Raw genomic sequence first — 12,747 nt, forward strand, 5'->3', positions numbered from 1 at the left:
AATTGCAATCTTTTTTATATATAACACATTGTAAAACGATAAAAGCAACACAGAGAAAATATTATCACAAAATGATGCATGAATTCGTAGCGCGCGGATGTAAAAAAAAAATAAAAAATTTTTTAAAAATTCACCATAAATCGAAATATTTTGTTTTATAGAGACTTGCAATTTGTTTTCAAAATGAAGGAAAATGATTGAGTATTACGATACTGTAAGAGTTTTAGCTTACATGCATTTTTTGTTTTCGACCATTTCGAACGAGTTAAAGTTGACCGAATGTCGAATTTTTGTTTAAATTTTTTTTATATGCAAATATAAAACAAATGAGAAATGCTACAACCTTCCAATAATTTTTGTTATATTGTGCATGTTTTTGCGCACATTTTCATATAAAATAAACTCTAAAAAAAGCGTAATATGAAAAGGCTCAAATATAGGAGTAATGTGACCTACGCGTTTCCAGATTTTCGGCCGAGAATCAGCGCGCGGAACGGAATAAAATATTTTTTTTTCAATATTCACCATAAATCGAGATATTGTTCTAGAGACTTGCAATATGTTTTAAATTGAACGATATATGATTGAATATTACTAGACTTTGAGATTTTTTATGGTTACAAATGCGTTTTTTCTACCATTTCGGTTGAGTCAAAGTTGACCGATCGTATTTTTTTTCGTACTTATCGTACTTTATATGCAAATATTTCAAAAATGATAAATGCTACAACCTTCCAATATTTTTTGTTATATTGTGCACGTTTTTTGCGCACATTTCCACATATAAACCTCTAAAAAAAGCGTAATATGAAAAGGCACAAATATTAGGAGAATGTGACCTACGCGTTTCCAAGATTTTCGGCCGAGAATCGGCGCGCGAACGGAATAAAAATATTTTTTTCAAATATTCACCATAAATCGAGATACTGTTCTAGAGACTTGCATATGTTTTAAATTTAAAGATAATGATTGAATATTACTAGACTGTAAGATTTTTATGTTATAATGCGTTTTTTTACCTTTTCGTTGAGTCAAAGTTGACAGATCGTAGTTTTTTTCGTACTTATCGTACTTTATATGCAAATGTTTCAAAAATGAGAAATGCTACAACCTTCCAATATTTTTTTGTTATATTTTGCATGTTTTTGCGCACATTTCCATATATAAACCTTTAAAAAAAGCGTAATAGAAAAGGCTCATATTAGGAGAATGGTGACCTACGCGTTTCCGAGATTTTCGGCCGAGAATCGTCGCGCGGAGGGAAAAAAATATTTTTTTCATTCACCATAAATCGATACTGTTCTAGAGACTTGCAATATGTTTTAAAATGAAGATAAATGATTGAATACTAGACTGTAGATTTTATGTTATAAATGCGTTTTTTTGACCTTTTCGGGTTAGTTCACAAAGTTGACCGATCGTAGTTTTTTTTCGTACTTATCGTACTTTATATGCAAATATTTCAAATGATAAATGCTACAACCTTCAAAATTTTTTGTCATATTGTGATGGTTTTGCGCACATTTCCATATATAAACCTTTAAAAAAAGCGTAATATGAAAGGCTCAAATATTAGGAGAATGTGACCTACGCGTTTCCGAGATTTTCGGCCGAGAATCGGCGCGCGGAGGGGAAAAAAATATTTTTTTCAAAAATTCACCATAAATCGAGATACTGTTCTAGAGACTTGCAATTTGTTTAAAAATAAGATAAATGAATGAAATTTTTATACTTTTTTTAGCTTGTAGATTATGTATATGCGTGACACTTTACCTAGAAACTGTAAGATTTTATGGTATTTTTTTGCGTTTGACTTGTTTATTAAATGCGTTTTTTGAACTTTTCGGTTGAGTCAAAGTTGACCGATCGTAGTTTTTTTCGTACTTATCGTACTTTATATGCAAATATTTCAAAAAATGATAAATGCTACAACCTTCCAATAGACTGTAAGTAATTTGCTTACCCCCCCAAAAAATATTTAATAATATATATATATATATAAAATATCTATAGATATATATATGTATATAATATATATACTTATATATATATATATATATATATAATAATTTTTTTTATACGTAAAATATATATATTACATTCTTCGATTCTGGTACCAATACATAAATAAAAGGAATGCAGGTAACACTTCTCTTTTCGCATACAATGAAATGTCTTATTATTATTTTATCATGCACACATTCAGATATACAAAAAATTTTAATACAAATATAAAACTAAATATAAAATAAATGCAGAATACTCACTCGTAATCCTGACTCTTCGTTCTATTCTTGTTTTCTCCCTCCCTCCATTGAAGAGTCTTGCATTTTTTTCCACTCGACATGACGAGTACAGGTGGAGGAGGAGACGCGCGCCCTTACTGCTGATGGACCCGGCGGCCCCGTGCGCCCTCCGCTGTCGGTTTAGGGGGCGCGCTCCAATACATGACCTTAGTGTGGTACTTTCGGTCACACTCCCCTATCCTGCAAAGAGCAACTTTGCAGAGACGACAGAAGAACCGGGTGTCTCTCCTTCTGCCATTCAATATGGCACACCCGGCACCGTTTCTTGCCTTCGCCCTTCTAAGACCTCCAGTATGTGGTTCCCCTGGCTGCAGCCGACACGCAGGTCCACTACCCGACGAGAAAGCGGTGATGGCGGGGCCGGCAGCAAGAGGGGCGTCGTCAGCAGGGGCGGCGGCAGCAGGGGCGGCGGGGCAGGTCGAGCGAAGTTGGCCCTCCTATCTGCCCTTTCCTCTAGGGGCAGATCTGCAGCTCGTGGGCAGGGTCTCAGTTATGGAAGGCCACTCATCGGGATCGAAGTTGATGAGGGCATTCCCGGCTACCTCTAGGAACTGTATGTGGGTCAACCTCGGAAGATTGTCACCGCGGTACCACAGTACAGTATGTAGGCATTTTGGAGGGCCAACTGAAGGATGTATTTGAGGAGCTTCTGTGTCCACCTTCTGGTTCTTCCTGCGAAAGGATAGTACTGGATGAGCTGATCAAAGAGATCAACTCCTCCCATGTGCCTGTTTGTAGTGCCAATGACAGTAGGCCGCTCGGTACGAAACTCCTCAAACACAACTCGGCCCTGTCGACGTGTCTTCTTCCGCTGTACGATCTCTTCTTGGATGGGTTCATGACTCGTCGTAATCATGGGGACGAGTCGGACACCCTTCCAACAGATGATGAAGACAGCACCCTTCCGCCGCCACTCTGTCTCTCCTCTTGCCAGGTGTTGCGGATGACTAGCGAACCTCTTGAGGACATTCGGGGCCCCACACACCAACCGAAGGGTACCACTGACGTGAACACCTGCTTCATACAGTTCCTGGGCCAGGGAATACCGAGTTATAATAATTACCATAAACAGGTGATATCCCTGGTTACGGAAACGTCCCACAAGGTTGAATCAGTGTCACGCAGCGTGGAGAAGACCCCGGTATACACTGAAAAGTCCACAACGTATCCAGTGTTGGCCTCGGTAATGAGAAAGAGTTCACACCATATTTCTTTGGCTTCTTGGGGTTATACACTTTTATACTAAGACGTCCTTTGTAAGGCATCATCCCCTCATCCAAAGACAGGTTCTTTCCAGGAATCACGAGATTACTACACCGCTCACGGATATAATCCAACACTGTACGCACTAAAATGAGGCGATCACTGTTATTCCGGGTATGGCCCTTCGGTTGAAGGCGTTGAAGTACCTGTCCATCGCCAGGAAATTATCACGGGACATTACGCCAGGCCACATTCGGCATACATAAAAAATAATTTCTCCTCCAATATTGCCTGACGTCGACAGCAGGTGTCAAACCAAAATAAATGTGGAGCCCCAAAAAATGTGCCATGTCAATGAGGATGCAACCCCGCCAGTAATACGACAAGGTCGTCTTCAGCTCATACCGGCAGTAACCTCCGATGCGTAGTCCAACCGTCTCGAGGGTGTACCAGGTATTCCAGCAATTCCCGCGTCAGGAAAAGCTGGATGAACCCCAAAACAGTCAGGGGGTACTGGTACGGTCATCCCAGGTGGGGTTGCCGTGAAGGGTGCATGTTGAGGAGGGGTGGGGTCCTCCGTCCACCCCTCGTCACTCTCCGACGACCGACCTTCACCTTGGCTGGCGCGACGAGCCGACCTTCTACGTGCCCGTGCGCGTGCGCGCGCACGGGCACGTAGAAGGTCGGGCACGATGCACACTAAACCCCCCCCCCCGTTGGCCCATCACCCTCACTTAGGCCCTCACTTTTCTGTATCGTCCTCTGCGATAAAACTTGAGCCCGTATCCCCACCCTCCCCTCCTCCTCAGATTCCCCCCTCGTATGCACTGAATTCGAGCTCACTTTCGGGATGTGAGCCTCGAACGGACATTGGGGGCAAATATTCATCCTCACTTTCATCGGGACTTGATGTGCCTCATCACTCGATGACCATCCGCCCATCAAAATGAGGACTTGCGACATGTTCCCGATCAAGCTCCGAAAGATATTCGTCTATGTCCCTTGGTTGGAGGCCTCCCAAATGCCTACGAATGCCCCTAAGGACGCCCGCATGCTTCCTAGGGGGTAACCAAAGGCATACGATGTGTTCCCGAAACACTTTGCAGCCACACGTGGCCGCACAGAACGGCCTTGAGGCGCGGGGTCATGCTGGGTGCTTGGCCCTCGCCAGCATCCAGGTCCAAAACTCGCCTTACTTACGCATCCCTTCCGACGGGTAAAAACGCGCCTTTCACGGTTCACACGTCGTTGAGACATATCTAGGAATGTCCTGTAGCAATACAAATGCTCAAAGTCTCGCACAAGTCCAGAAAAACATGCTTTTCACGAAAGATCGCTCTCGGATGGTGCGCAACTGATGCTGGCTGGAGCGAGAAGAAGGGATATCGCGCATGCGCACCTGGGTCACGCTTCAAAACAAAACAAGGCCTTGATCCGTGAACTCCCAGCATTCCCCAAGGCGCGTGATTCAAAAGTTTTAGGCTGGTAGGCCTATAAGTATTTTTCCGCGAATTTTAAAAAAAACTTTCGTATGTCGACGTAAAAATAGACTCCAGTCGGCACCCGACAGACAATTTATCTCGACGTAAAATACGTCCAGTCGGCGTTTAAGGGTTAAGCATATATGAAAATATATTAATTCCGAGGTAGAGGACATTTGTAGCTCGATGTATGTATATGAATCAGGGTAATGTGATATGACCTATATTAATGGCTACGTGCTGTCATAAGCACTACAACACTACCGAGGTCGAGGTGGGTTAATGCTGGCTCCAAATCAGCGAATACCTGAGCGAGAAAGGTATTTGAGGGATGAGAGACGGCATTCACTTATAGCCTCTTGCGGTGGTGGAGTGGGTAAAAGCTTCACTGACGTTCCTTGATTTGTATGGTGTCCTGGGTTCGCACCTGGGCGCGGACAATTCTATTATCGCCGAATAAAAATTCCTTCGGTTAAGCATATATGAAAATATATTAATTCCTAAGTAGAGTGAATTAGATATTAAAGGACATTTGTAGCTCGATGTATGTATATGAATCAGGGTAATGTGATTTGACCTATATTAATGGCTACGTGCTGTCATAAGCACTACAACACTACCGAGGTCGAGGTGGGTTAATGCTGGCTCCAAATCAGTGAATACCTGAGCGCAAAAGGTATTTGAGGGTGAGAGACGGCATTCACTTATAGCCTCTTGCGGTGGTGGAGTGGGTAAAAGCTTCACTGACGTTCCTGGATTTGTATGGTGTCCTGGGTTCGCGCCTGGGCTCCGACAATTCTATTATCGCCTTATAAAAATTCCCCTTCGGTTAAGCATGTATCAAAATATATTAATTCCGAGGTAGAGTGAATTAGATATTAAAGGACATTTTGTAGCTCGATATATATATATATATATATATATATATATATATATATATATATATATATATATCTATCTGCAATCACACATCGGCGCGCGGTCTGAAACCCTTCAAAGGAGCCCAATTAAACGGTAATGGCCCTCCTCCGGGGCTGATCCCCTTCCATTCAAGGATTTGGGTGGGGATGGGGGGAGGGGGATGTCACGCATGGCCTGATGTTGTTCCAAGGAGCAACCTTGTTTGTGGAGGGGGATGCTCCTCTTCGGGCACTCCACTAGTTCAGATAAGTCTGGCCTCTCTCGGGTACATAGAATGAAGAGAGAGGCGGATTAAACTTTCGTTTTTTTTTTTTTTTTTTTTTTTTCTTCTTCTACTTTTTCTTATATAATATAATAATGGAGAAAGAAATCACAAGATTATTGAGTATAACTTGTTTACTCATAAGTATTTACAAGTAAGCAAGTTATACTCAATAATCTTGTGGGTTTTTTTTTCATCTTCAGAAGAAAACTGAAGGAAGTTTTTGTTTGGTTTAAATAATAATAATAATATAATAATAATAATAATAATAATCAATATTATTTTATTATTCATTATTATTATTATTATTATTATTATTATTATTATTATTATTATTATTATTATTTAAGGATGAAAGAACACCCATATGGAACAACTCTACAGTAAAGTTTATTTTCAAAGTAAATTTCCACACAGCAAAGAACACTTACGTGAATAAAAAGTGAAAACGGTGGATTAATAATAACGATAATAATGATGGTTATTATTATCATAGCATCATCATCATCACAGTATTATTATCATCATTATTATTATAAGAAATAAAACGAAAGTAAGTTAATAACTATTATTAAATTAATAAGAGCGAACTTTAAATGAACAATTAGGTATTCGCACGCACAAACAGCAAGTTGGAAAAAATGAATAAATTTGGTCAAATCGGACACCGATGAATCATCTTTGTTTTCTTCTTCTTCTTCTTTTTCCTCTTCTTCTGTATCGGATGTTGAGGAGTCATTTAATTCCCAGATGCCCCAAGTGTGATTCCCCCCAATTAAGCGCCTTTTTATTAAACACATGCCGCCTCGGTTCCTCTGATCTTTTATTTGGTTTTCTTTTTTTTATATACATCTTTATTGCTTTTTTCCATTTGCTCGTGTTTAGTGATTTTTATATAATTTTTTCATTTGGTTTGCTCTAGTTGCAGGTATTAAGTATATTTACTATTTACCCCTTTTTTTATTTCTTTTTTATATATCTTTATTGCTTCTTTTTTTGCTCACGTTTAATTTTTTTTTTATTATGTCTTCATTTTGGTTTGCTCTAGTTGCAAGTATTAAGTATATTTTCTACTGTCCCCTTTCTTGATTTTCTTTTTTCATTTGCTTATGTTTATTGGTTTGATTATTTCATCATTTGGTTTATTGTTGTTGCAAGTTTTAAGTGTATTTTCTATTTTCCCCTTTCATGATTTTCTTTTTTATTATTATTCGCTCATGTTTATTGGTTGGATTATTTCTTCATTTGGTATGCTGTTTTTGCAAGTATTAAAGAGTATTCTCTATAAAAACCCTTTCTGGGATATTAATTTTTAAAAACTACTTATCATATAAACATATATATTTATGTTAATTCAAAGTGCATTAGATACATTTCCTATTGCCTTTTGAAGCGAATAAATATTCCACTGCATAATTAAGGATAATGTGGTACCATTCACGTGTTCACAATATTCACAAATGATTTTATTTTGGTTATCATGTTAATTACGACAATTTTGATTTTATATGAACATATCGACTCCACAACAATAACTGTTTTGATTTCGTAACCCCTTATTTAATCGTCGTTGGTAATCAAGTTGCTAACTTTTGTTCTAGTTGGCACTGACAATATTTGCCTTTATTGTGCCTTCTCGTTTTGTTTTGATCTTCTTCTTCTTCTATTTGTGCAGGCTGAATGCGTACTTATCCAAAAGATGCCTTTCTTTCCTTTTGTTTTCTATTTTGTTAAAAGAAAATAAATAAGTAAATAAAGTACCTTCTTTCAGATTTTCCAGGTACTTTGTCAATTTACAGGTATAATTCGCTAAGCTTCCAGTCATAGCAGCTCTAAAGATACTATTAATCAGTTCAGCTTTGTCTGTAGTTATTTTAAACTATTTTAATTTTTTTTATTTGTTTATACAGACCTTTCTCATCCGGAAGATAATGTACAGACTTGAAAACACTCACAGCCAGGACTTTCTCAACTTTGTCAAGTGACGAATGACAAAGGAAAAGTTAAGTAAGAATTGAAATAGGAAGCTGACAAACAAAACACTATCCTCTAAAGTGACAAATCACAAACCGTAATTTAAATAAATTCATTTATAAAATTGAGCTTACTTAAATACAATTTAAGTAAACTCTATTTGTGAGGAGAAAGGTATGGGAGCTTGGCGAAGTCTAGGCTCAGAGCTGAAGTAACTACTAAAACATCAAGTAGTACTTGATGTTTTAGTAGTTACTTCAGCTCTGAGCCTAGACTTCGCCAAGCTCCCATACCTTTCTCCTCACAAATAGAGTTTACTTAAATTGTATTTAAGTAAGCTCAATTTTATAAATGAATTTATTTAAATTACGGTTTGTGATTTGTCACTTTAGAGTATAGTGTTTTGTTTGTCAGCTTCTTATTTCAATTCTTACTTAACTTTTCCTTTGTCATTCGTCACTTGACAAAGTTGAGAAAGTCCTGGCTGTGAGTGTTTTCAAGTCTGTACATTATCTTCCGGATGAGAAAGGTCTGTCGTTTGATAAAGAGCCTGCTCTGAGAGCTATCTCTCCCCTGGCGTCCTACAATTTACGACGAGTAGGTTTGTTTACATTGGCAACTCGAGACGTGTCCGCTAGATGGCAGGTGTCGTATTCCTCTGTTATCTGGCGCGTAAATTTTAGGATTTTATGAAGTGGAATGCGGGTTTTTTCTTTTTTCATGTGATGACTTTGCTTCTTCACCCAGAAGTGAAAAAAAAGTAAAAAGGAAACAAGATTAAGTCGAGTTTTAAGATGGGAAGGTGACTCTTGCCAGAAGTTTAACTAGTTTTGTTTTTCTTTGAGGAGACCCGTCTGATCAAACGAAGGCAGTAAATAGCTGCTTCACACGCAGAGGTATTTACCCAAGTATAATAGTTAACGACTTCTCGTTAATGCATAAAAGTGAAGATATAAAGCAAACGATTCTTCGAAAGCGATGTCATTTTTGACTGAAGATTTTCTGAGAGTTTGGATTACTATTTTTTTATAGGGAGATTCTTCCCATTTTTATGACAACACTAGTCTTTGAGCTCATTCAGGAAGAATACTGACAGTGTCTTTTCAAGGAACTTTTACAAAGTTTCTTTTATGAGGATGAATAATGTGCAACCCAGAAAAAAATTGCAGTTTTGATCTAACAGCTCCCTATAATACTTTTGTACAATTATTAGTTTTCTGTAAAAGAAAACCATTGAGATGGCTTTGTCCCTCCGCCCTCAGATCTTAAAAACTACTGAGGCTAGAAGGCTGCAAATTGGTATGTCGATCATCCTCACTCCAATCATCAAGCATTCCAAATTACAGCCCTGTAGCCTCAGCAGTTTTTATTTTACATTAGGTTAAAGTTAGTCATGATTGTGCGTCTGGCACCGCCGATTCCAATTCCTGAGGCGTCGCTGACACACCTTCCCATGACAGCTTCTGGAAGGCAACTGAGCGCTAGCGCTACCCGGTCGTAGCTGAGAGTTTCATACTGCAGCACATCGAGTTTTTCATATGCTGTACAGAAAAATCGTTTGCGCCAAAGAAACTTCGGCGAATTTTTACCTGCTTCTGTTCTAGACTAGAGCTTGTAATAGTAGTAAGGATCATGATTCGCTCCCAGCCAGTCTACTAGAACCAGTCGACTCGGCTGAGAAAGGATACCAGTCCTAAAAGAGGAGTTGAAAACGGCTTGAGGTCATTTATAAATGCTAAATTAATTAATATTCAGTGGCCAAACAGCTCACACAACTCCAATGCCTACGCACGATCTCCTTACCATCTAGATAAGAACCCTCCTGCCAAATCTTCGCCTCGCTCATGCAGACGCGTCCGCCATCTTTGTTAGCCCACCTGCTCCACTAGTGACTAAGCAAACATATTCACGCTTAAAAAATGGGCTGATATTTGATGTCTATCTGACGTCCTCCCTTTGAGACGTAGAAGAAGTAAGCAGAGACTACCTTCGCCATCAAAGATCTCTCTCTGTTGAACTCTTGGGCCTTGTAAACACAGAAGTTATCAGGGGCTGCGATGCGCTGTGCAAACCCGCTCGGTGGATCCTTGTCAGCTCATTGGCTGATTTCTCATGCACGCTGGTTTTTCATATTGCCTTATCTGATGTTTGCCTTACGGTCGTAAGTATGATTCAAAGATGTTTATGAGAGTGAAGAAACACCAGACGATTTTATTTTTTTTATTTTTTTACTTTTTTAGTTTTACGTATGTTCGTGTGTATATGTCATTCTTTTACCTTTGTGCACATTCATGTGGGATGTACATACACGCACTTATATATATGTGTGTATATATATATAGATATATATATATATATATATATATATATATATATATTATATATATATATATATATATATATATATAATTGTAATATTTTGTGAAAATATTCTGTCTCCTTTCCGTGGTCAGGACATATATATTATAATATATTATATATATAATATATATATATTATTATATATATATATATATATATATATATATATACATATTGTTATGTTGGATATAGTCGTATTCTCTCTTTCTTGATAATTGACCCAGTATAATTCGTCGATTACCTAAAAAATTAAGACTCAAAGGGCGAATGCTTTATCCTTTACAAATCGCAGTATAAGATAACACAGATTACCTTTCTTCTTTCTTTCTTTCCCTCCTCCCCTTCAGGTTGTGTTTGCCCTAAACCATACGCTGTCGCAGCAGGAGATCCTGAGGGCGGGAGACGGTCGCCTGACCTTCACCACGGATGACCTCATCAGGCACTACAACTGCGGTGACCTCAACGCGGTCATATTCTCCCAGGACACCACACAGGTATCAGATGGAAGTAGAGATAGAGGTGTTATTATAATTATTATTATTATTTAGCAACAGTATATATTGAATTATTTTTATCATTACTGGACCTTAGTGGGTTATTATGATTATTATTCTGTAGAGATAGTGTTGTTATTATAATTATTATTTAAATAGTATTTATTGGATTATTGTTATTACTGGACCTTAGTGGATTATTAGGATTATTATTATTAGGGCAAAACTGTTCTCGAATTGCTTTAGAGGCTTGTCAGTGTAGAGAATTATAGGTGAAATTGATTCATTATTATTTTGAGAAGAAATGTAGTAGAATATTTGGAGATGATTTGCTCCTAAAAAAATTAAAAAGTTAGAGTTATGTCTGGTCATGTGGGGATAATAGAATACTAGAAGGATATACCAGCAATTTCTGGGTTGGAGAAGGAAGTAACAGAGGCCTTGAGAGCGCAGACTTGTCAGAGTGTCAGATATGCTGGAGAGAAAGTGGCCCTAATGTCTAGTGAAAGTGAAAGTGCAAGGTAACTGACAAAGGTTCAACATATACGAGGTGGTGTGACGGGCTGTTAATGAGATATCCTTGATGTAAGTATTTTATCTTCAGGTATCTTACTTTATGAGGGGAATGATCGTAGTTCATCAATGAGAAAACAATAATTAGGAAAATAGAGAAGAATCTATATAAAATTAATGCAGGTGAGGCAGCAATTACTTTTAATAAAACATGTTTAAAAGAGGGTTTACTTCCAGCAAATTGATATTATTATTATTATTATTATTATTATTATTATTATTATTATTATTCATATGTAGCAAGCCTCTACACACAAGTATGCACTCACACACACTATATATATATATAATATATATATATATATATATATATATATATATATACGCATGCACATAACATAAAATCAATGCCCTTGGCACCGACATTTTAATGTGGAACTGTGGTTCCATCTCTGCCCCTTTTGATGGCGCAGGTACCCCACCTGGGCAACGCCTCCCTGCCGCCGGTGGACGCCGCCACCGCTACCCACATCGACGAGTACTTCCGGGAAGAGCTCATCTACAGGAGGAACCAGCGGATGGGGCAGAGGGTCGTCGAGATCCTGAAGGCCAATCCCGACCAGAGTTTCTTCTTCGCCTTCGGTGCCGGTGAGTACGATTTTTTTTTGGGGTAATGTAGAATTTGTGAACTTCAGGTTGATTGTCTTTTGTTCGAAGCGACGGTGTTTACGTTTTATTTAATTTATCGTATTATCATCTATCTATTCAATTTGAGAACGACAGCAAGGATTCGCTTAGGGTTTTTTTTCAGAGATGTTTGAACCATTTTCCCTTGGGAGCGATAGTCCATGCCAACTTTTTGTTTTTTTCGTTTTAAAAAATTTGTAGCTTTTATGTTGTTTCAAAAATTAGGGTGGGGAAACGTTTATCTATTTATTAGTTTATTCATTTATTTTTTTTATTGTGGCTGAATTCTTGATTTTTGCAAGCATTCTTTTGAAGAGTTCGATCTGAGTAAGATATTAGAACTAAAAACTCATGAAGATTCTCCGAAGTCTTGTCGGAATTTTGATGAGGGTTGTTTAATGACAGTTTTCTAAGTCTATCTCATACTTCTACTTTCTTTCCCCTTCTTTTCTACGTCTCTCTTCTACCTCGTCTTTCATCCCCCCTCCTAAATAGCCTATCGTCTCTGTCCCCCCCCCACACCACCACACACACACACACACACA

General features: G+C 38.2%; 1 protein-coding gene across 1 annotated transcript in view; it reads left to right on the top strand.

The window, feature by feature from the left end:
- The window catches only part of LOC135199413 (metalloprotease TIKI1-like), a 549,902-nt gene that overhangs the window by 505,057 nt on the left and 32,098 nt on the right, over positions 1 to 12,747 (top strand). The window contains 2 exon segments of the mRNA XM_064227430.1: positions 10,856 to 11,002; positions 11,989 to 12,163. Coding sequence (XP_064083500.1) covers positions 10,856 to 11,002; positions 11,989 to 12,163 — 322 coding nt within the window.

This window comes from Macrobrachium nipponense, chromosome 23 (assembly GCF_015104395.2).
Source record: "Macrobrachium nipponense isolate FS-2020 chromosome 23, ASM1510439v2, whole genome shotgun sequence".
Classification (NCBI taxonomy): Eukaryota; Metazoa; Arthropoda; class Malacostraca; order Decapoda; family Palaemonidae; genus Macrobrachium; species Macrobrachium nipponense.